Source organism: Triturus cristatus, chromosome 1_1 (genome assembly GCF_964204655.1).
Source record: "Triturus cristatus chromosome 1_1, aTriCri1.1, whole genome shotgun sequence".
Lineage (NCBI taxonomy): Eukaryota > Metazoa > Chordata > Amphibia > Caudata > Salamandridae > Triturus > Triturus cristatus.
The window spans coordinates 554947202-554972674 of NC_140579.1; the positions used below are offsets into that span (position 1 = coordinate 554947202).

General features: G+C 48.5%; 2 protein-coding genes across 2 annotated transcripts in view; one reads left to right on the top strand and one right to left on the bottom strand.

The window, feature by feature from the left end:
- Positions 1 to 25473, top strand: part of LOC146870604 (uncharacterized) — a 125355-nt gene that overhangs the window by 94488 nt on the left and 5394 nt on the right. The window lies entirely within an intron of this gene.
- Positions 1 to 25473, bottom strand: part of CELSR2 (cadherin EGF LAG seven-pass G-type receptor 2) — a 691477-nt gene that overhangs the window by 7335 nt on the left and 658669 nt on the right. Inside the window, exon 34 of the mRNA XM_085643385.1 lies at positions 2876 to 3122. Within this exon, the coding sequence (XP_085499511.1) occupies positions 2876 to 3122 (247 nt within the window). The remainder of the gene's footprint in view (positions 1 to 2875; positions 3123 to 25473) is intronic.

A 25473-nucleotide genomic window follows, 5' to 3' on the forward strand; every position in this document is an offset into this window, starting at 1 on the left:
TATCACCCACTCTAGCAATGGTGCCACATTTGTTCCATGTACTGGTAGTATGATCCAATCATGCTGGTGGCAGCCTAGGCATCCACTTCGTATTGTTTTCTCCCAAAATTATCTTTGCTCTCGTGCCTCTCAAACTGTCCTCTCTTCTCATAGTTACTCATCCATCCTATGTTCTCTTCATAAAAGCATGATGCTGCCACTTTCCTATCTCATCCCTCCACTTGCCTTTCTCTATTTTATATACCGTCCACTCTCATACTTTATATTTGCCCACCATTTATGTACATACGCTAAACCTTCTTCCTTCTCACATCCTTCAAGCTCTCTACACAAACACTATTCTTCCTGACAGTCAAATAACTATCTTATGTTATCCATTCCTTTATCACATCATCCTTTCACACAGCTTCTAGTCATCCCTTCTTCACATATCTTTCACTCTAAGATCCTCTTTTCTGTTCCACACACTCTTCTTACTATCCCTTTCTCGCTCACGTGATCTTACACCCTGACCATAAAATGGTTCTCTCAAAAGCATATCGACCATGTCATCTTAATCACCTAAGTCACCTCAATGGAATCTCAGGCTTGGCTCTGAAATGGTTAACATCTTGTTGAGTAAATCATCTTTAAATTGTGACCCTATCAATTAGAAGTTCAAACCCAGAAGCTCTCAATTATGTTTTCCCTCAAGGTTCTATACTATCTACCCTTTTATTTAATACCTATATCTATCTTCTAACCCAACTTTTAACACAAATCAGGGTGAGATTTTATATGTACGCAGATGTCACCCACTTGCTACCCCTCGCTCTGTCCCATAGCTCATATCCTGTAGTTTGCTGGATGTTGCAAGACTGTGTTACATTGAAGTCATCAACCAAATTGATAACTCTCTCCAACTGTGCATTTAACGTCAATCTGTGTCCAGTCGACAGTAATCAGCTTGTGTGCTCTCTCTCCTCTCTAGTGCAGAATCTGGGCCTGCATCTTGATACTAATCTTTCTTTTTGCCCTCATGTCACTAAAGTTTCAAGTGCCTGTTTTTCCAGCTAAAAACTATTTGGATTATCCTCCTATTTAGTAACAACAGATTGGACATCTCCGTCATGACTGCATTCATACAATACTGTCTCGATTTTGGTAACTCCACTCTTCTATTTGCTCCTGCAAAACCCATCACCCAAATTCAACGAATTCAAAACACTGTGACATGCTTAATTTGTAAGGTGCTTAGATCCCAGATCCCATCACAGTTTAACTTTCCTAAAACAATTACATTGACAGCAATTGTGTTAAAGAATGGTTTTCAAGGCTATGGTCATAGTCCACAAAGCTCTCTGTCAGTATTTCTAAGATGTTATTGCTGCTGCATTTATCTCACACAGGGTTTACCATAACCGAAGGTCTAATTATCAACCTCCTCTTACTTTCCTGAGAACAGGAGCAGTCACTTTTGGTGATCACGTTTTTTCAGTGGCCCCTGCCAGGAAGTGGGACTCATTATACTTAACTATTCAATCTAAATTATAATTCACGTGCTTCAAAAAGTTATTGAAAACCTTTCTGCCCTCAAAATACTTTCTTCAACTGCTGTATCCATGGGCTAGTTTATCATAGCACCAAGGAACGTTGGTGCATATGCGGTTTACAAGTGACCTACAACATGATACATTACCTTCTATCTTTCAAAACCTTATTTCCCTCACAAGCTCCTCTTTTCACACACTTAGCCTCCCCTACATCTTATCTTCTTAATCTCAAATCCCTCAATTTTTCAACTCCTATTTCTAGCTTGTCTCCCAACATTCCACATGTACAGCCCTCTGTTGCTCCCTAGCTAAGTTTGCCCTTTATAAATAACAATACATAGATTGACACGCTCAAGTATGGCTATGTTTTTATGTTCCTTGCCACCAGCGCAAATGTTGAATGATTATTTTTTTTTAATTATGCTGGGGTATACAAAGATATGTGTTAGAATTAGGCAATATCGACCCTGCTGATAAGCTCTTAACAGAAACTCACATTTAGTTCTGAAAATGTAGCAATGTAAAGATTCGGAGCCATTTACAAATTGCTGGAGCTTGTGTTGATTGTTGATTTTCCACAAGCTGGAAAGTAGCTGTAACCACGTGGTTGATTGTTATTTGGAGCAGCCCAACCACAGGATCAATAACTATGCTCTAGACAGGCAACAGGTGCCTGTCCCCTTTAAAATGTTTTGAATGTGTGAACGTGGCACAGTGTACTCCCAGACGCACCTGCTAAAAATGTTGAGGGTCCACTGATGATGTCCTTCCTATCCTGCAATGGTAATAAGTAGCATATTTCACTCTGTGCATCTGTGTGTATCGTTTATGTCATGCTGGTTTTCTAACTGCATTAGCCACAAAGGTATTTAACCACAGCATATGCACGTGTGTGTGTAAATATATCTCCACAGCTGGACATATGCTGCTTTATTCATATACAGACAGAGAACCTGTGAACAAGGACAAGAATGGTATAGACAGTAGGGAACTGCATGTGATGACTCCTGCATCCAAAGGCAGTTAGGTGTTTTAGAACCTAGTGAAAACAACACTTTTTAAAACATCTACCTTTATCATCTTCTTAAAAGCCTGTAACTTCCTTGTCTAAAACCATAGTTAAATTCCAAAGCAATCCCCCAACTAGTGAAGTCCTGGTTCTTTTGGTGCTATTAATCTGAACTCTCAGGGTGACATTTTCTATGCTTCCCGTTCAGCCCCTTTAGAACATCTGCTAAGAGTACAGATAAAGTGTTATTGCTATTAAGAAAGGAGAACAGTAGAGGGTTTTGAGGTAAAGGAGAGATCCAGTCAGTAACAGGTTACTGTAATGAGCTACTTACTCTGAGCCTGAAGAGTCCTCTTCCATAGTGCCTGCTTTAATGCTCATGGGAATGGGCGTCATGCCATTGAGCTGCTCCTGCCGGCTCTGTTTGGGCCTTGGAAGCCCTGCATTGCGACTGCCATCGCTGCCAGATGAAGTCCGGGAGGACTCCAACACAGAATTCTGATTGGACAGCTCATTGTGTATCCGGTCGATACTGTTCTTCTCGGAGATAGTGGGCAGAGCTTTCTTCTTCTTCAGAATTCCTGTAAAGAGAGGGTTGCAAAATGGTCAATCACAGAGATTGGAACAGAAAGGTGGACAATGTGGCCTGCAAACAAAGCATTTTACCATTCCATTATTCTCAATGCAATGATTTCTGGTATGATAATTTCTGCACCATACAATTCTTGTTCAGGACTACAGGCTCCCCAGCGAAGCCAATGTTCAGATTTTTAGCAAAATACAGCTCCATCACTCTTGCTGGATACATCCTTGCAGCGCAGTTTGTCATTTCCGTTCTTGTTTCTTCCGCTGCCTTCATTGAACATCCATGTCCCACTGCCAAAGGGCTGATCTCCAAAAACTGAGCAGCTCCCCAGAATGAAAGGAGGGTGGACAACTATGGCACACTTGTGTGTGTAGGGAGCTGGCTCTTTATATAGTATACCAAAAAGAGGTATTCTGTGCAAAGAGTCCAGGTATCTGTTATAAGTGGACAGGGGCTTGCGCTAGCAATCCTAAGGTGCTCTCTTGGGAGTAGTGTGGTCGAGCAGCCTTAGGCTTATCAGAGAGGAGCGTTAGACATTCGTTACATTCACACAGTCAATAAATTATACACACAACTCGATAAGATCTACACCAATTTACACAAATAACACGCATCATCTTTATATAACTTTAGGCACCCTGTTCATCAAAATAATTCAAGTTATGAATTTTTACAGTTTTAAAAAATGGACAGTGCAATTTCTGAAGCTTATCCTATGGAGGAAAGAAATACACTGCATACATGTACTTCAGAGCGACTTATGAGACTAATCTCCTAGACTTAAGGTAAGTATGCGTCAAGGTACAAGGCAGCACCAACAGGTCACTTTGGGCAGCCGGGTCCAGAGGTGCTTTTCAGCGTCTGGTGCCTCGTGTAGGTCAATGGGGATCGGTCCGGTCGAAAAGAGGCTGCAGACTGGGTGACCAGTCAGGTTGAACCAACAAGGAGGCCCAGGTCTCATGCTGCTCAGCGACGTGGGGACACTTTTGTTCCACGGGCCGGGGTGGCCGGGTGCAGAGGTGTTTTGAGGCGTTGAGGCATCAGGTTGTTGTCACTGGAGACACTCGTGGTAGAGGGGGCCTGCACAAAGAAGCTGCAGGCGGCATCGGTGAGTCCACTCTGGGTAAACCAAAGGTGGGCTTCATTTCTGGAGGTTCAGAGGCTAGGGACATGTGCTCAGTGGTGCTTTCCGATGTCAGGTTTTGGCGGTCCTCGCAGTTCTCTTGGGGTGCATGCAGGATACAGGGGAGAAGCTCCGCTATGCCACATTAGTTCCTGGGTCTTGGGTGAAGTGCTGGTAGTCCTCCCTTTTGGAGACACAGCAGCTGCATGACGAGTCGTCTTTTTTGCTGCAATTGTCGAGGACAGCAGGCAGGGGATGGTGCCAAGTCAGTTGCTGCTCCTCTCTTTTGGGACTCTTCAGGGTCCTTTTTATAGGTCTCGCCTGAGCCAGCGCATGCGCTGCTCTGTGAGACATTTAGTAAGTGGGTTTTCAAAGTGCTACCACACGCTTTTGCTGGCCTAGCGCTTGCGGTTACGCGCGCGTGCACGCGCGCAGCTGCCAGCGTTCAGCGCCCAGCGCCCAATCAGGCGCCATCTGGCTTTCCTCTCGCTTGCTGTCTGAACGCTCCTCCGCCCGTCCCCTCCCCGCCGCGTTAATTGGAAACATATGCTGCTTTCACTTTCGCCACGGCGGGCGCTCGCGCACACACCACTTTTGAAGCCGGGCTTGTCTTGTTATAGTTAGTCGCGCGCACCACTCGGTCTCTCCATTCACCCCTCTCCCCCCTCACTTCTCTTCCCACTTTTGTCTCGCTCCCGATGTCTCCCTCCTTGTTTCTCCATTTCACCCAGTGCAAAGGTCAGTGTGTGCTTCAGACCTCACACAACACTGCAAGACCGCCAGCTTTGTCATGCAGATGTCAGAAGCTTCACCGCCCTTCCCCCCCACCTTCACTGTGTATTAAGGGCTCCCTTCACAGCTCTCCGTTCTCGAAAGCGGAAAGGCTGTTCGATAAGACCACCAAAGACCAAGCCACCCACCCTCTCCGCAGTATATGTGCCGATCACCCAATATGCCAGCTCCTGCGCATCCACAAGCAAAGAGTGCGTCACAGAATGCGTGGTCGGTTGTACTTAAATCACCACACAGCAACGCGTGCACACACCGCATTGCAAAGATCATTTCGAAACAAATGATACCAAAACCAGTTTCCGTCGTCTTCTCTCTTGCTTTCCCTCCCTCTTCCACACTATCCCATTGCCAGGGCTCCCTAGCAGTCTTTCTTGTCTCCTCCCTCTCGCTGTATGTCCCCTCTTCCTCTTCTTGCCTCCTCTCTCTCTGTATGTTCCCTCTCAGTCTTTCTTCCTGCCTCCTCTCTCTGTATGTTCCCTCTCCCTCTTTCTTGCCTCCTCTCTCTCTCTGTATGTTCCCTCTCCCTCTTGCTTGCCCCCTCTCTCTCTGTATGTTCCCTCTCTCTCTTTTTTGCCTCCTCTCTCCGTCTTTCTCTGTATGTTCCCTCTCCCTCTCAGGCGTTCTTGTTGCCTCCTCTCTGTTTCCCTCTTCCTCTGTCTTTCTTCTTGCCTCCTCTCTCTCTATGTTCCCTCTCCCTCTGTCTTTCTTCTTCCCTCCTTTCTCTGTTTGTCCCCTCTCCCTCTTCTTGCATCCTCTCTCTCTATATGTTCCCTCTCAGTCTTTCTTCTTGCCTCCTCTCTCTTTCTTGTCCCCCTCTCTCTCTGTTTGTTCCCTCTCTCTCCTCTGCTGGCTCCGCGGTTGCCCCTTCTCGCCCTGCTCCCCCCTCCCTGTTCCCACTCATCCCACGTTCTCTTGCCGTCTCAGCTACTCCACCCCTCTCTCGTCGCTTGCCCACACTTTCTCCCGCTCTCTCTTCCATCCCTCTCTTCCCTTTCTTGGATTCCCTTCCTTCCATCTCCCTCGGTGTCCCTCCTTTCTCTCTCCAGGTGATGCATCTCTTGTGTTTAAATTACCAGTGGCAGCTGGATGCTGCGCTCCGTTCAGCAGGCGCTGGGCTTGATTAATTCCCCCTCCCCCCACAACCCCCAACACAAACAGTAATACATAAATACCTGGCAAAGCCTCAGCCGGCTCATTCCAATGGAGTCACATAACCATATTAACACCGCTGTACATGCCTCCATTAATAAAAGTCTTGCAAAGCCTTCATCATTGCAGTAATCAGTCAACTATAATATAGCCTTTGCAGAGCTAAAAACAAAATGCATTCCTCTCATAACTGCACATATTGTCTTTCAGCTCTTGCTGTTTTCCCTTGGGTAGTCTTGCAACTGGAGGCGTTGAATGCAGCCTCTACTCTACTTCAAAACATGCATCAGTGCCCCATTTGAAAGAATTGGTGACCCTCTGCAGTGCAATACAAGCAACCGCCGTTTTGGAATACAAAAGGAGGTTGAGATGAGGAGCATATGAGTGGTACAGCAAGCTACATCCACTCAGTGCAACCAAGCTGTATCACTACAGACAATGAAAGCATGTCAAGATATACTCTAAAATTAGTGTTAGTAGAACAATTTTCAGAGTGGGCGTGCTCCCATCATAACATAGCATACATTTTTATTGATCATTGTCAGGTGTCTGCCTGTACTTTATCCAGTGTCTCATATTTAAACTGTGCTTATTGTTGGGCTGCTGGCCTCCATATGTCTGTAAATTATTAAGATATGCTGATTATGGGACTGGCCTGTGTTTGTTTTCGTATTGTCTTACATGTGTAACTATTTAAGATGTGCTGATTGTGGAGCTCATTGGATACGCATTTGTAGTCCATTGCTTTAGAACCTCTTACTCTTGAGTGATGTGTGTGTTACGTACCTTGTGCAGGACCACTCTGTAGTTCTCTGTATCACTGTAACTTTAGTATAGGCACACATTCAGCATCACGCTGCAAATGACTGCTGGACTAAACAAAGCCATCATTTCGACGTCCTGTGGCACACATCCTCATGCTCATAGCCAATAGGTCTCGCCCTTGGGACCTTATAAGTGTTTGGCCATGCAACAGTTAATGTTGTTGCAGTAAGGATATTGTGCTGCATAACTAAATACTTATAAGGTCCCAAAAGCGAGACCTATTGGCTTTGCCAATGCTTGTCTTTCAGGTCATCAGGATTTGATTTCCTGGTGCCAGATGCTCCCCTAAATACTAGACTATGGGGCATTAGGGGAGTGTAGGGTAGTAGTCAACGGGGTACTTACCCCTAGTGTCACTACGCCCCTATATGACCACTTCCTGTGAGAAGTGGGCATAACCCTGTTCCAGAGTTCCTAATACTGCCATTATCAAGATGGCAGGCTTTTAATTTTCGCATTCACGAAAGGTAGCCCACCTTAGGAGTGAAACTAGCCTGCGGGTTGACACGCCTCTCTGACTACTAATTTTCTCGCCTGTCCAGGTGGCCCTGATCAGGGGGAGGTCGGCATCTCTTTACCTCTGCAGGAAGCCAGATCTGCATCCGAAGGCAGTGGGCTCTTTGAAGTTCCCTGCCAAAGAATGCTAATTTACAGGTTATCCTGTTGGAGGGGGTGTAAACACCTCCTGCCAGAGCAGGCAGTGTTCCTGACCTCCCAAGAGCGTGACTCTCACTCCTGGGGGTCAGAAAAGAGTCTGTGGCGGCAGGCTGGTCAGAACAAGTCAGCCAGCGCACTAGTAGTTGGTAGGTTTTTTAGGGGGCACCTCTAAGGTGCCCTCTGGGTGCTTATATTAATAAATCCCTCGCTGGAATCAGTGTGGGGTTGTCAATACAAGATATCTGACACCAAACATCTAATTTCAGTGAAGCCATCATGTAGCTGGGAACTCCTTTTTGACCAGTGTCCAGCACATAAATGGCTTCCCTGTTCACTTGTACTGGCAGTAATTGAGCTGGTCAGCACAGGGGCATACAAGTGCTATATAAATGCAATTACAATTACATGTACTATAGTGCACCCTGCGTTAGAGCTCTAAGGCCTGCTGTAGGAGTGACTTACCTATACTGCATGCAGTGTCTGCAGGCATGGCACACAGGGCTGTGTGCCATGTCATGTTTTCACTTTTGTCTGTACCAAGAAGTGCAGCCTGCAATGGCAGCCTGCATGGGTTTGGTGACGGATCCCCTAGAGTGGCACAATGCATGCTGCAGCCCTGAGGAACACTGTTTAGTACCCCATGCCCTAGGCACCAGGGGTATCATTTACACGGGACTTACAGTGGGTGCTAGAGGTTTTGCCAATTGGGAAAACAGTTGTACAATTTAGGGAATGAGATCTGGCCCTAGGGACCTGATTAGCAGAAACCCAGTGCACTTTGTCAAAATTGCATTGGATACCAGGCAAAAAGTGGGGTTGACCATTTCAAAAAGGGGCACTTTCCTACAGTGTGTTGTTCCAGCTAATCTGGTCATACCCTGATCCACATCGACCTCCAAAAGCGAACGCCTCTTAAAGGATAGGGTAACTATGTCAATCAATCATCAAATTACCATTTACAGGTCAACTACACAAGATCTATTATTGGCTCACAGATGGATTATGGCAGTGCCTTGCAGGTTGAGGCTTGTACAATATTACCAAGTTGCAGTATTTTATAAAACTCTGCATAATGCGCAGTCAACAATCTATGAGAGCCGGGGGCGCTAGTGAGCCCGAAGCAAAATTGCCGCATGTTAGTGCAGCTCTGCTGGTCAGGGCCATCATCCGTCTAATATCCTGCCTCTCTACACTATATTTTATGGCTGAATAGCGTGCACCTGCTCTCCCTACCTGCAAGCACCGGATTGAGTTGGAAGCTGGGACCGGCGGTGTGCAGTTGTCGTAGAGGCCGTCCCGTGTAGCTGACGATCTGTCCGGGGCGAGAAAATGGCGGCTCGGGACCTGTGACAGCTGCTGTGGCCCGTTGCGGCTATCCGCTGCGTGTTTCTAACTGCTGGCGCTTCCGGAGGTGGCGGCTCCTGGGCAGCGGTGGGCTCGTGGTGGCCTCGGAGCCCGTCCCGGGCTGTGAGGCGAGGTGCCGACCTGGGAAGCTGCTGGTACGGCGAGCGGCCTTGTGGTGCAGGGATCCGGCTGGCGGAGGATTGAGCGGTGGCCCGGCGCTGCTTCGAGCGGCTTCTGTGGGGACTGCAGGCGTTGCTGCTGGATGCGGGCGGACTCCCGTTGCCTCGGGAGGCTGTCCTGGCTCTGGTGGAGTGTGTGCCGGCGGCAGGAGTCGTGAGCGGTACATGGAGGGCTCTGATTGCCGCGTGTGCTGTGGACTTGCTCCGGGGCAGTGAGCGCTGTGCCTTCGGCGGAACTGCTGGACGTACTTACATCTGCCATTTTGCTGCCTGGGTGCGGGCTGCGGCGGCGACTCGAGGAGGCTTCTCCCTGTGTATAAGGCCTGTACGGACTGATTGCGCTCTGCTGGCGCTGCGGACGACCGCTAAGGAGGCATTTCTCTGTGGCTGCATCCTTGGACTCCTGCTGGTGCTGGGCATCGTGCTTTCGGCGGCGCATTACTGCTGATGCGCAGTGCCTTTGGGGTGGATCCTGCAGCGCACTCTCGGGGTACAGGGAACTGAGGTGAGTGCCCCTGTTTGCTGAGAAGCACGAGGTGCCCTGATTGCCCCTGGCTGTCGCTCCCTGGCGTGAGCTATGCTGCTGCGCTCTCTTTCTATTTCACCTACAGGGAATCATATCAGCTTGCTGGGACAGTGCGCAGGTCGCCGGCAGGGGGTGCGGCTGGCCCTCTACCGCGATGGGGAAGTCGGATAAACAGATGCAGCCTAAGTTGTCCTTTGAAACCAAACGCGTCAAAAAAGCTGCTCCGCCTGCGGAGACGGACTCGGGGATTGATATGGATGTGGGAGCGGGTGGCACCAGTAAACTTGAAAGGATGATGCTCACCATGCAACAAAGTCTACAGGCCATAGACAGTAAGATAGATGCTTTCAGTCTCCATATGGACAACATGGCGTCCATGCTGGACAAGCAAGGGGCACGCATTGCGGAGGCGGAGCAGCGCATTTCCTCCACGGAGGATAGGGTCGAGCGGATCGGGGCGTCCTGCGCCCAAATGGAGAAGGTGCTTTCGGTGATCTCTGTGAAGAATGAGGAGTTATAGGGGTGCCCGAATCCACCAATGTTGGGAAAATGAGAGCTGTATATTGAAGATATGCTTAAGACTCTCTTTGGAGCGGAGAATTTCTCCAATATGTTGGTGGTTGAGAGAGCGCATCGTTCTCTTGCGCCGCGCCCGATCTCAGGGGCACCACCCCGCCCGATCATAGCTAAGCTCCTTAACTACAGGGACTGGGACGCGGCGCTCCGGATGGCGAGAGAGAGGGGTGCTACACAGTATCAGGGAGTCGAGGTCCAGCTCTACCCGGATTTTACAGCGGCGGTGCAACAAGCTAGGCGGGAGTTCCTGCCAGTTAAAAAGAGGCTACAAGCGCTGAAGATTCAGTACGCCATGCTCTACCCGGCGCGACTCCGGATTCACCAGGGCATTAAACCTAGACTGTTCACGATGCCGAAGGACGCTATGCAGTTCGTAAAGCAGCTCGAGAGACGGGAAGTTGATAAAGTGGCTGGAGACGACGCGGAACTGGATGACTAGTGATATTTGTGAAATGTTTGCTGTGTTAGTTGCCTATGCCGTGCATCACGCTTTCTGTTGTTTCTATGTGGTTGGGGTATTGTTCTGCTCCTTCGCCTGCTTGTGCGTCTGGATGAGCTGGCTTGTTGCTGGGTTGATATCAGATCGGTGGGAGCATGGTTGAAGATTTGGTTCATGCTGTACAGTTGGTTGCCTCTGATACTTTTCGCGCCGGATGGGGCGCTGGATGGCTGCGCGATCGGTGGTTGGTGGATGGGCAGCGATGCTGGTCCTGTGTTCACGGTGTTGTGGTGCTATGCAGGTCTTACATGACTGAGTTCTGTTTGTGGGAGCTGGTGGTGGAAGATGCTTATGGTCTCGCTTTGCTGGGACGTGATGTAGAGAGAGCTTTTATTGGGCCCTGACCCCCCCCCTTACACCGAGGGGGAATCCGGGCAACTGGCGTCCTTTCAAAGGGTGCACCCCACGCTGTTGATGACTGACAGTGGTCGCTGCAGGTGGGCTAGCCGCCTGTGGGTGACCAGATGGAAGCTCTTAGTTCTGCTGTTCAGTTACATGGGTATCTCCGGTATGATTGGGATGCTGGGGTGGGTGGGAGGGGAGTTCTGCTCAATCGTTTGCTTGCCGAATACAGGTCTGGTGGGTAGTCTATGCGTACATGCAGTACACCGCGCTTATGTTGCAGATTAACTTCATTAGGATAGTTGACACATACTGAAGGCACACTGAATTGGATCACATGGAATGTCAGGGGTCTAAATAACCCTAAAAAAACTCGGCAAGTGTTGGCGTATCTTGATCGTCATGTCATACATGTAGCATTGTTGCAAGAAACACACCTCACTGGGGCTGCTGCCTCTTCGGTGGCCGCCAGGTGGGCTGGGTCGCGTTTTGCCTCCTCTTATTCATCCTATGCCCGTGGGGTTCTGATTTTAATAAAGAAAGGTGTCCCATTTGTTAGTACTTATGAACATGCGGATGTTAATGGTAGATACATAATTATACAGGGTAAGCTGTGTGGTACGTTAGTCACCATAATTAATGTCTATGGGCCCAATGTGGACGACCCTGATTTTTATGAAGAGCTTTGGAGCAAGGTCTATCAGTTGCCTGCGGCTGCTATTATATGTGGAGGGGATTTTAATGCGGTGCTTGACCCCGCTTTGGATCGGCGCACCACCGCGGACACTGCCATTGAAAAGGCTGCGCAGGCGATTCGCAATGGTATGCACACTCTGGGTCTCCTGGATCTTTGGCGCCTGCGGCACCCCACGGTGCAGGAGAGTATTTGCCACTCGTACGCACGCAGCTCATGGTCGCGGCTTGACTACTGGCTGGCAACAACTGACGTCAGCACCTGGACTACACGGGTGGTGCATCTCCCTCGCACACTGTCTGATCACTCCCCAGTGTGTTTCACTATGGCTATTCCCACGTACCTATCACCGCAATTCCAATGGCGTCTGCAGTCGACGGAATTGCTTGATCCCGTGTTTCGGGAGGGTGTCTGTGATGCAATTGAACATTATTTTACGGAGAATGTAGGGTCCGTGCAAACGCTCGGCGTTTTGTGGGAAGCCTTTAAAGTAACTATAAGGGGGGTGTGTATCGGCCTTCAGGCTGGTGTGCTTCGGTCGCTCCGGGATTCCATGCGCCGTTTAGAACTCGAGCTGGGGCAGCTGGAGCGAAATTATGCTGAGAACCCGGCCCCCGCTGTCTTGGTGACCATACGCTCTAAAATTACAGCGTACAATGAATTGGCGGATCAGGAAGTGAATTTCAACAAACAAGAACTTGCACCATGTAGCATAATTTTATGTAGTCTGGAATGAGTGGAGGAAAGAATAATTTATCAAAAACCTCCAGTACCCATTAAATCATATGGTATAACCCCATCCAGTGTGCTACCAATATTTAAAATTTCAAAGACAACAGAAAAGATGAAAACAAGAAAGTGTAAGGTCAGTCCACAGATTGATTAAACAACTTTACTCACTCTACACACACCCTCATTATCAGAAAAGGTAGGTGAAAAAATGTGTAAAGGAAGAGAAAGTATCTCATGTGCGTACCACCAGAGGAGCTACTGGTTGGTTCTCACCAGCTTGCCCACGTTTATTTCATCATTGATAGCTTTCTCATAAGAAAAAAGTGAGGTGTCCAGTGCAAAGAAAGACAAACACACAACAAAAGGAATGTGTATTGTGAAAACAGGAACAAAAGATGTACCAACAAAGACAAAGAAGGGGTTAGACTCACAAATCTACTTTTTTTATTTTTGTTAGGAGTCTATCCCACTGTTTAAAAACACAGCATGTTGAATACCTTGTTAATGACGGCCAACATGTTTCATTGCCAATTAATTTGTGGCAAATTCATCAGGGCAATAGAGGTCAAAGATCACCTCCCTGGACACACAACAATAAAAAGGACTGATGAACACAAAGAGACAACATACAGCTTAGTTAGTTCAACGGGATGTCCACAATAAAAACTCATATGTATATTCACAGTTAATCACAGAAAAATTCCATGACTCTGAACTCAGGTATATTACCTAGTTGGAGCCTTGGGCCCACATACCAGCTCGCAACCAGTCACAGGGGCGTATAACCTGTTTGCTTTTGCCTCCCTGTTCAAAACAGCATAACCGTTGCTAGTGCCTGCATCTGTGAAAAGAGTATAATAATGACGGGGATTGATCCCCAGTATCCACACCGTCACCATTCATCTTATAAAACGATGATATTCCAACTGTTCCACACCAAAAAATACAGACAGGATCGCGCAAATGTAAGTCACACAGGTCAGCGCACCTGTAGCTATTATGATTAGCTACTCGTCTCACACAATCACTACTGGTTCTCCTCATATATGGGCCAACAGGCAATAGCCCGCGTATCTGCCTGCACGTTTGAAAACTGTTAATGGTATTCTCCAATCTTCCAAAAGTCGAGCTGCTGTACACTTCAAGTAAGCACATTTAAAAAAAAAAAAATCAAATAATGCTCGCAATAATGTCAAGTCAAACAGAAGTACATTAACTTTCAATGACCTGCATGTCTGCCAGCGCTTTTAAAACCTGAGCCGAGTCTCAACCCAGTGTTTGAAACTCAGGCCACGCACACGATGTCCCACGAATTAAAAAAAATGTAGCAGCTGTGCAGCGTTCGATCATCAAGCAAGAGCTTCACAGAGCCTCTAAAGCTCCTGCGCTTACCGTATACCTTAACACACGGGCGGTAACTCAACCCAGCATCGAGTTACCGCCCCGCCGCATCCGCTTACAAACACTCCATACTCGCGCATCGCGAGACTTTGAGAGTCCCAATATCAAGTGTAAGCAGTATGGGGAGTATGGCGGCCATCTTAGCACTGTTTCTAATACCAATGAATAATGCAGATGGACCCTATTTTGGGCAACAATTGTCCGTAAATCCGCCCAGTCTTTCCATTTTTACTCAGAATCAGCAATTTGTGAAAAACTATAGCGATGTCTGGGCATATTACAAGAAAATGAGGAACACTCACTGCCTCAACATTGTCATCATCACCTTAGCGATAACCAAAGGAACGAGGACGCCCCTCATGTAGCAGTTAGTCTTTCATCCCAAAACTAATAGCATATACTCTTTAAATCAAACCTACTCCATTTAATTAAAGTCTGGGAGAAAATGTGTGGTGTATGGAAATACAAGTCAACAAAAAATGTAAGGGCAGGGGTCAACACAGACTGTATACTGATGTTCTATTAATGGTGTACTAGACATATGGTGGACAGCCTACCTACTGACCTTATTCCACTCAATTTGGTCATTAAGACCAACAGTGTCCCCCTTCTCTGAATAAATCCAGCGAGCCTCCTTCACTGCCAATCTCTTCTCCACATCGCCAGCATCACCAAAAACCTTCTCCAAAACAACCCATTTTAGTGATTTAAAGTGGTGTGGATGATCATGGTAATGTTGTACCAGGCGTGTAGTGAGTTTACCTGCCCTGATCGTGCTTAGATGTTCTTGTATGCGCACCTTGACCTTTCTGGATGTTAGACCAATATAGTGTAGCCCACACGGGCATGTAAGTCTGTATATTACATGACATGTGTTACAGTTAGTGAACTGACGAAGAAACCAGGTTCTCCCACTACCTAGTGTAATTTCAGTTGTCTTCTCCGTCAGCTCACACACCGAACACCCACCACAGGGATGGTGTCCTGGGGGAAGAGTGACACTCCTCTTAGCATGGACAGGTCTCGTATGCACTAATCTGTCCTTCAAGTTCTGCGTCCTTTTAAACGCAAATCTGGGCTGTGGCATCTGAAAGTTACTAGTAGACAGAAGTGACCAGTATTTCTTTATTATCTGCCTGATCTTACTAGACAGAGGGTCAAACGTCAAGACGACAGGCAAACTTTTTTTTGGTTCCTTATGACTTCTCTCAAGCAGAACTTCCCTAGGTGTATTACGGGCCCTCTTACGTGCTCTGGTGATGATTCTCTTTGGATAGGAACGTTGAATCAATTTCTCACTCAAAACCTCCGATTGCCGCAGATAGTCCGAAGTGGAAGAGCAGTTCCTGCGGTATCTCAGAAATTGGCCCACCGGGAGATTATCCCTCAAAGCCCTGGGATGGAAAGACTGATAGTGCAACAGGGAATTTTTATCAGTGGGTTTATGATGGACACTAGTGCTGAGTTTGTCATTAACCACAGTAATGTCAAGATCAAGGTACGTGGCCATCTCCCTACTTATCTGCCAAGTGAATTTCAAACAGGTGTCAAGCGAATTCAACCACTCCAAAAATTCATCAAGTAGTTGGTGCATACCGGACCAGATGCATAACACATCATCTATATATCTCTTTCAGAGGCAAATGTGCCCCCGGAAGGGATTAGAGATCTGGTCCAAATGATGTTCCTCAAATTGGCCGACATAGATGCAGGCCAGGCTCGGCGCAAAGGTAGCGCCCAATGATGTCCCCGAAGTTTGTAAATAAAGGTCATCTTTGTAGCGGAAATAATTACGAGTCAGGGCCAACTCCACACATTGCATGACAAAGAGGGGTATCGTAAAACCACTCCTGGGCCCCAAGAGCGCGAGCTACTGCCACCAGCGTCGCGTCCTGGGGTATGCTAGTATACAGGGACTCGATGTCGATAGTCACGAGAAGCTGCTGGGAAGAGTCAAAATCCATATAATTTATAATGTTAAGGATATCAGTCGTATCCTGAACATAAGACCGCTGGTTAATCACAGATTCCCTCAAGAAGAAATCAGCAAACTGTGATAGGGGCTCGAGTACCGATGAAATCCCGGATACTATTGGACGTCCAGGGGGGGGGACGCTGGGCCTTGTGAATCTTCGGCAGAACATAAAATGCCGGTATCCTGGGGCTAACATTGACAAGAAAATCCGCCTCTTTGACAGTGATCCACTTCTTCTCACGTGCCTGTGCCACAATAGTAGTAATCATTTGTAGCAGTTCGGCCGTGGGATCACGGACAAGTGGTCGATAATTCCTCCTGTCACTAAGCAACCTCAGAACCTCAGCCTCATAGTCGCAAGTATTCATAAGGACCACAGCGCCCCCCTTGTCAGCAGATTTAATAGTTAGAGCAGCGTTATCCTGTAAAGATTTCACTGCATCCCAATCAGATTTGCTCATGTTATTAAAAGCATTAGTCTGCTGGGATTCCTCGAGCAGCCTGATCTCACTCAATACCTTACTTTCAAAAACTGCGACCTCAGGGCCTACCGTGGATAATGATGGGCAAAAATGAGACGGGCGGTGTAAATCAGTTGAAAAAACAGATGAGGAAATCGGTTCTTTGTTAACAAAGAATTTTTTAATCTTGATCTTCCTCATCACTTCATGGACTTCAGTTCGACATTTAAAAGAATCATGGGTGGGAGTTGGAACATAACCAAGCCCTTGATTCAAGACTTTCAATTGGCCTGTTGTTAATTCATAATCAGAAAGATTTACAACGATGTTATTTACATCGGGGTTCTGCCTCGACTGCGAGTTTGGCGTGGAGAAAACATTTGCCAGTTCTGTGATTGGTTCTGTCTGGCTCTGCCACGCCCCCTGTGACCTCCCCCTCTGTTGCCTTGTTGGGCCTGGCACAAAAAAGAACGGATCAAAGACCCAAGTTCTTGATTAGACTGTGGTTCAAGATTGAACCTGACCTTCCCTTGGGCTGCAGGTAAAGAGGCTTCATCCTCCTCACTGGAGGTGTTATCAAAAGTCCAATTACCAGGTGTTCTCCTAGGCTGTTGACGCCCCCCTCTCTGATATCTTGCCGAAGGAATCTGCTCACTGCTAGCTTGATAATACTTATCATCGACATAAGGGAATGCCCATTCATGTGTATATCTCTCCAAGTTCCTTTTGAGTCCCTTAATTTTTTGATTGACCATATAGTTTTTATATTCAGTCAAGTCATCTTGTATTCTCTGCAGATGTTCTTTAGTATCAGTGAGAGTTGTATCATTTTTTATCACTTCTTCTAGATCAACAATTTCCTTCAGTAAGGCATCACTCAGCCTTTTAGCCATCTGAATGATTAAGATAAGCCAATCCCGGGTACATTTATTTGCGATGAAACTCCAATCAACCCGGAATTGCTTATCTTCCAGGAATCCAGGATCAGGAAGTGAGACATCTGTCCCGGCGCTGGCAAGCTAGATACTATGGAGAAGGGGGTCGGCCTGGGCGCGCTTTAGCCAGGCGCATCACAGAACCGTGCATGAAGAGCTGTGCGGTGCACTCTATAGTGGAAGGAGGGGAGACTCATTGTGATGCGCCTGGGATCCTTGCAGCCTTTGTGAGGCATTACAAGGAGTTGTATGGTGGTCGTCAGACGGCTGCAGAGGATGATATCAATCAGTACCTGGATGACGTAGCATTGGTATGGCTGTTACGGAGACAGCAAGATTTTCTTATGGACCCGCTGACGTCTGATGAGATTAGGGAGGCAATCGCTGCATTGCCTAATGGTAAAGCTACTGGAACCGACGGGTTGCCTGCGGAGTTTTATAAGGAGTATGTGGATCTCCTGGTGCCCCAATTGCAGGCCATGTTTGCGGAAGCGCATGAGCGACAGCGGCTTCCTGACTCACTCCGAGAGGCTTTGCTAGTAACCCTCCTGAAGCCTGGGAAAACGCCCGACAGCTGTGACTCCTACCGGCCCCTATCCTTGATGAATACTGATGTTAAGATTCTTGCAAAGGTGCTGGCCACCAGACTGCGTCTCCTGATCTCGGTGATGGTGCTGCCCGACCAATCTGGGTTTATCCTAGCCCGTTCCACGGCGCACAATCTTCGGACGCTGTTTGCGGTGATGCATCTTCTGGAGCCCAAATGGCCGGCAGCGGCTGTCCTGCTGGATGCCGCGAAGGCGTTTGACTCCATCGCCTGGAGTTATATTTTTGCGGTGTTGCACCGCATGGGGGTGCCGTATGTATTTACAAATTGGATTAAACTCCTCTACACGGACCCGGTGGCCAGGATTCGGGTTAACGGGCGGACTTCAGACCCGCTACCCATTCAACGCAGTACGCGCCAGGGCTGCCCTCTATCACCCCTGCTTTTTGCAGTGGTGATGGAACCGTTGGCATGTATCCTGTGGCAGAGACATGCTGACGCTGCTCTGCGTTTTTTGCAGCGGCCGTTGGCAGTGTCTATGTATGCGGATGATATGGTCCTGTATGTGCGTGAGCCGGCGGCCCACCTGGCGCGACTGATTCGTGAGTATGTGAGGTTTGAGTGGTACTCGGGCCTCGCCATCAATTGGAACAAATCGGTTGTAATATCCTTAACGGCTAGCACTACGCAGGTTGCCCTTGACTACCCCTTAGAATGGACCGATGAGCCCGTTAGGTATCTGGGTATTTGGGTGCATAGGGACCCTCAAGTTGTTCTTCGTACCAATTATGGTACAGCAATCTCTCGGCTCGAGGATCAGGTGTCCCGGTGGATTAGGCTGCCCCTTACCTTTGCTGACAGGGTTGCTCTCATTAAAATGGTGGTCCTACCGAAATTTTTGTATTTTTTTGTGAATATCCCGATTTGCCTCACACAGCATTTCTTTGCCACGCTGCGTTCCTTACTCATTACGCTGGCATGGGGGGGCAAGAAGCCGAGGATACGGTGGGAAACACTCACGAAGCCGTATGAGATGGGGGTTTTTGCTATACCGGACATGCGCTTGTACTATCTGTGTGCTCAGGCACACTATGCCTCTTACTGGCAGAATGCTCCACCATTCACGTCACATGTTGCGGTGGAAGCGGGTGCAGCCCATCCTATCCCTCTCAGGGCAATGATAGTGAATAGCACCACGGTTCTTGAACGGGGTGAAATAGACACGGTGAAATGTACCTATCTGGCCTGGCAGGGTCTTGGCCGCCGATCTGGGAGGTTGCCACTGTATGCGCCGGTGATGCCGTTGGTTCACCACATGGCTGTCTCGGTGACTGGAGAGGCCGGCTCCCTTAAAGAGTTGCGCACGGCTGGGGCGCACACTATGGGCGACATCTTCCCTAATGGGCGATTCATAGGCCTTCAGGACTTTGTGGGGGACAGGGAGCGCATTTCCATGCTGACCTTCATTTACTGTAGACTACGGGCTGCGCTGCACTCACACTATCCCGGCATCCCAGATGAACCGCTGGCACTCGGCGCCCTGCAATTGTTATACACCACACAAGCCAATACGAAGATGGTTTCCAGATTGTATAGCGCCTCACAACAAGAGGAGGGGCCTGCGAAGTCAGGCTCACTGGCCATGTGGAATGCTATCCTACCGCACCCGCTCACAGACAAAGATTGGGAGGTCTGTTGTCGGATGACGGGGCAGTTCGCTGCGAATGGCAATCTTAAATATATACACTATAAATATCTCCATCAGGTATATTATACGCCAGTACAATTGTATAGGTATGGGTTGCGCGACTCGCACTGTTGTAAACGCTGTGGGGCTGATAGCGCAGGCTTTCTACACTTGGCATGGTCCTGTTTGAAGGTGGCGAAATTTTGGGGTGAGGTCACAGATACTTTGACGAAAATGGTTGGGGAACCTATTGACTGTACTATGAAGGTTTGCCTACTAGGTCATGTGCTTCATATTAAGTCTGCAAGTCGTAAATTTGTGGCACTGACGTTGCAATTGGCGAAGCGCAGAGTCTCGCTCCATTGGGATGGGCACCCGGCGCCACGCTTAACGTGTTGGCTACGGGACGCTGTTTGTTTGTTGGTCCTGGCCGACGCTGCACCTGTGTGAGGGCTGCTCAAACCCACGACTTGCGGAACCCGCTTCGCGGGTCCCGCTGCGGAATCCCCTCACCTGTATCGCCTGTCTGTGGTCTCCTGCCTGGCTGCTCTGTGGGGGCGTGTGAGGAATCAGGGCTGCGAGCGTGAACCGGGACTCACCTTCCCAGGAGTCCCGGTCCCGGAGGCTGAGTCACCTGGCCCCGCTCTCCCTGAACGCCCCGCCCCCACCTTTTTACAAACTTAAAAGGCACCTGGACCCTTTCTTCGTGGGACGCTGTTTGTTTGTTGGTCCTGGCCGACGCTGCACCTGTGTGAGGGCTGCTCAAACCCACGACTTGCGGAACCCGCTTCGCGGGTCCCGCTGCGGAATCCCCTCACCTGTATCGCCTGTCTGTGGTCTCCTGCCTGGCTGCTCTGTGGGGGCGTGTGAGGAATCAGGGCTGCGAGCGTGAACCGGGACTCACCTTCCCAGGAGTCCCGGTCCCGGAGGCTGAGTCACCTGGCCCCGCTCTCCCTGAACGCCCCGCCCCCACCTTTTTACAAACTTAAAAGGCACCTGGACCCTTTCTTCGTGGGACGCTGTTTGTTTGTTGGTCCTGGCCGACGCTGCACCTGTGTGAGGGCTGCTCAAACCCACGACTTGCGGAACCCGCTTCGCGGGTCCCGCTGCGGAATCCCCTCACCTGTATCGCCTGTCTGTGGTCTCCTGCCTGGCTGCTCTGTGGGGGCGTGTGAGGAATCAGGGCTGCGAGCGTGAACCGGGACTCACCTTCCCAGGAGTCCCGGTCCCGGAGGCTGAGTCACCTGGCCCCGCTCTCCCTGAACGCCCCGCCCCCAACTTCTTACAACATACCCCATTGGTCTTTGGCCCATAAATATTGGAGAGTGACGCTGCGCGGGAGCGCGCGGGAGCGTCCGGGGCTAAGACCGGGCAAAGAGCGGGCCGTTTGAGGCCGTTCGAGGACTGAGAGGACTGGACTGGCCCACCCCTCTTGGCTCGACAGTTTTGGAAGCTAAACTAATAACTGAGGGGAAATAGATCTACCTTTGTTACAGTGCCTTAGCGCTATGGATCCAAGGGTAACCCGTAGCAAGTCTTCTAAACATGGGTCACAAATTAGTGGCCCCATGGATGACTTTATAACCCGCACTAACATAGCTATAGACGAAGAGATATTCAAGCTCCAATCTCGGGTCTCGCTAGAACTAGATGCCGCCAGAAGAGTGTCCCAAGTAATTGCACTTTCTAAGAAATCCTCTCTAGGCCACATAGCCACTTCTGTTACCCCTGAGCGCCCAGCCCGCCCGCATTGTATAGTCACTCAGGCAGATGTTTACCATCCTCCGATCCCGGCTACTCCCCAATTTGCCTCGGGAAGTAAGAATGAGGAAACTCCATCGACACCTCTTAGTGTGCACACTCCTGTCCCCATTGCACTTTTCCCGAATCTGTCTAATAATATCCCCAGTGGTAAACAACCGAAGAGGAAACGCAATTCTCGCTCAGCTTATTTCCGCAAGAAAGCGAACATTTCTGTCCCAAAAGATTTACTAGTGACCAACATCACAGCACCCAAAGCTGGAGTAGTGAATACCCCTAATACCCAGTCATGTAGTGAGGGGCAGGGACAAAATACATCTATTCCCTTCCTTAATACCCCAGTAGGTGTGGACCCCGAAGTGGACGGGTTAACCAATAACAATAAAGAATTTATAGAGGTGGTTTGGGACACACTTAAAAAACTTTTGTTACCTCTAGATCTAAGACTATCAAGGATAGAAAATAACTTGCTAGAAATAGAGAAGAGCATTATTGCTTTGGCCACTCTTGGGTTGAAAAGTCTGGAAAATCAGGGCATTATTGCAGCAGACTCAATGCCACAACCTACCGCACCCCAAACCAATCTAGCTTCCTCTTTAGTACCATCCACAATAAAATCTGTCCCTAAACCAAGGTCAGTTATGGGGGAGCAAGCTCGCGTTAAACCAAGGCCAGTTATGGAGGAGCAAGCTTGTGTTAAACCAAAGTCTCCCCCACAAGGTCTCACACGCAACCTGCAACATCCCAAACGCGAAACACTAAACAGATCGATTCCCAGTAAAACCCAGGTTCCCCCAGTCAAAGATAATTTTAGAGGAGGCTATATTGACCTTCCCCCAGAGGCAAACGACTATGTGGTTGTCTTGACGGGTGTTCCTATGATAGGCAATGGCCAATTCGAAAATCACTGGTCGCTGAAAAACAAAATAATGCACTGGTTAAATGTTAACAGACCAATCCCCAATGGTAGAAGAAGTCGCGTACTGATGGTCCGCAGGACCCCCTGGGTAGGGCCAACGCTGAAATCCAGTTCGGGGGACTGCATAGTAGTGACCTTCGAAGACCCACACACGGCACACCACATCTGTAGTTGGCCCAGCAATGATGACTCCTTAGTCAAACCCAAACCACTATCCTTTTTTTATCCCCCCCGATCCATCTGTAACCAGGGGGATAATTGGTCACTGGTCCAACACCACCAACGGCCGAATAGGCCCTGGTGTCACCGGGAGACCCCCCCTCATTGGAATGGTCTCTCTACTTTTAACAGATTTGGTGGCCTAGAGGAGGTGGATTGACTCCCTGTGCAACCACCCAAACAACCCCGAAGGGAATTCTTAACCTCACAAAGGCATCATTCCATTGATTGTCCAGTCCGAGTAGGACGATCCAAGAATGAAAGGGTTGATGGGGTGACTTTGTCATTGGACACAATAGTAAATTGTAGCAGGGTAAATTGGTCAAACTTGCTCTCCATGACCCCCCCTGCATCTACTTCTCTTGATTACCCGGATTCTACCTGCCTGGTCTCCTATGCGACCCCCATTCTCCAGCAAAATGAGCCATTGGTGAGGTCCTCAAGACCTGTGGGTGCGATTGTTTCTCCTATGCCTATTGACCCCATCAAGGTCTCTCCAAAAGCTGACTCTGTTTTAAAATTTTTATCTTGGAATGTGGCTGGTCTTGGTCGTAACTTTGACATCCCCGAATGGAACGACTTTCTGGAACCCTTTCACATTTGCCTCTTTCAGGAAACCTGGTGTTTGGAGCCAAGACATCGAGTGGGATTTTCCACCTTTTTTATCCCTGCAGTCCAGGAGCAGGGATCCAAAGGTCGCCCGTCAGGCGGCCTTATTATATGGATTAGTATTACTCTCGGCTTCAGGGTGAAAGAAAGAATTACTCAATCACCGGATCTCCAGTGGTTAACGATAACTCCCAAAGGGGGAAGAAGTATGGAAATCTTCAACATTTACCTGAGGGGTGCCAAAGGCGGTGTATCCCATCTACCTACTACAGGCCTAAACCACAACCTGGCTGCTTGCAAAGCGGACTCCTATATAATGCTTGCAGGCGATTTTAACTGCTGTTTTGAGCCCTTGGCCAGCGAAGATATCTTGGACACTTTTGAGGAGGACACCAGGAGAGGTATTCCTATTTTGAATCTTGACCCGATTCCAAAATGGTCGCAAAACGCAATAGAGATCAATGCCCTCTGTATGGAGCATAATTTGCGACCGACAAATGGCCGATCCAAATCTGACCATATGGGTGCACACACTTATAACAGACAAGACCATACGTCTAGGATTGATTATATTATGCTTAATTACAATCTCTGGCTATATCACCTAGATATGGAGGTTATAGTGTCGGGCGATAGCGACCACAACCCCTTATCGCTATCTATTTCATTTCCCTGGCAGGCTGGAAGCCAAGGCCCACTCGGACATAAGTGGAAATCTTCCCACGAATTAGTCCCCGCAAACTGTAGCAGGCGCTTAAAGTGGGCAAAAGTCTTGGCTGATGAAACAAGGATGGCCCAAGCCGGGTCTATTTTGGAAGAGGTGGAGCCCCGGATGAACACTTTAAGCTCAACCGACAATAAGATCTTACCTCTATTCACTGAGACTGTTTTGGCACTGAGTGACTTATTTATTGTTCCCCAAATCTCTCGTAGGGGTCCCCCGAAAACCTTGCCTAAACAGTCAGACAAGTGGTATACTGTAAAATGTCGTGAAGCTAAGAAGGAACTTGTTGTGACATTAAAGTCCAAAGACACAGTTGCTATTAGGGCTGCTAGAAAATTCTATAAAAAAACCATATTTGAAGCCAAACAGGTTTATGATTTTAACTTTTGGGGAGACTTAGTAGAGGCTAGCACCAGGAAGGATGCCAAGAGGTTCTGGGACCTATTAAGATCTAGGGAAAAGCCCACTGACCAGCAGCTAACTTGTAACATTATAGGGGGGGTATGGTTCGACCACTTCTCACAACTGTACTCCGCTCCCCCAGGCCTCCCCCAGCTAGCTTGCCCACCCATGGGTTTATTGCCTAATCCTACAATCATCCTACCGTGCTATGTTGGCCTATTTACCAGCTTAGAAGTAGAGAGAGCAATACAAGGTATTGTCCCGAACAAAGCAGCGGGTCCTGACGGAATCCCCGGAGACCTAATCAGGAATTACCCACCCATTTGGAGTAGATTAATTGCCTCGCTTTTGAACGAAGTTATGATGGGTGGAGTTTTTCCTGATTCATGGAGGGGTGCTGAGGTCGTTCCTATTTTCAAAAAAGGTTCTAGGGACGACCCAGCGAACTACCGTCCAATTAGTTTATTGGACTCTTCTCAAAAGGTAGCAGGGAAGGTGGTATTGGGCAGGATCAATGAGTGGGCAGATGGAAATCACATCCTGTCAGATCTTCAAGCGGGCTTCAGAACAGGAACAGGCACAATCGAGCAGACGTTTCGCCTTCTAATGATCTATTGGAAAGTGGTGGTGCTGGGAGGGGGCAGTCTGTATCTAGTCTTCATTGACTTGCGGACCGCCTTCGACCTGGTACCACGTGCACTTTTATGGAACGTCCTCGATGGGTTAGGCCTCCCTCCTTATTTGCTGTCGCTGCTCGTGAAATTTCATGATAGGAATTTCGCCCAAATTAGATGGGGTACACAGGGAGAGAAAACATCTCGTATCCCCGTGGACAGAGGCGTTCGCCAGGGCTGCGTGCTTGCCCCCACTCTGTTTTCTCTTTATATTAACGGAGTGGTGGAGCATCTTCTACAACAACCATCGGATGCACCAACCCTGGCTGGTAGGAAAATCCCAACGCTCCTGTTCGCAGACGATACCCTCCTAATCTCAAAATCACCAATGGGCATTCAATCGCTGCTTTCTAGCTTTCAAACCTTCTGTGAAGGAAGGGGTTTGGCTATAAACATAGGCAAAACTAAGTTTTTAGTCCTTAACCCGCCCAAAAAATCCGTCTATCCCCCGGTCCTAGATTCTGTCCCACTTGATCGCGTCAAAGAATTTGATTATCTGGGTATACGCATCAGTGATACCATGAGTTGGAAGGCACACCACCAAAAAATCCTTCTTACTCACAAAAGGGTGGCAGGTGCGTTGCTCAAGGAACA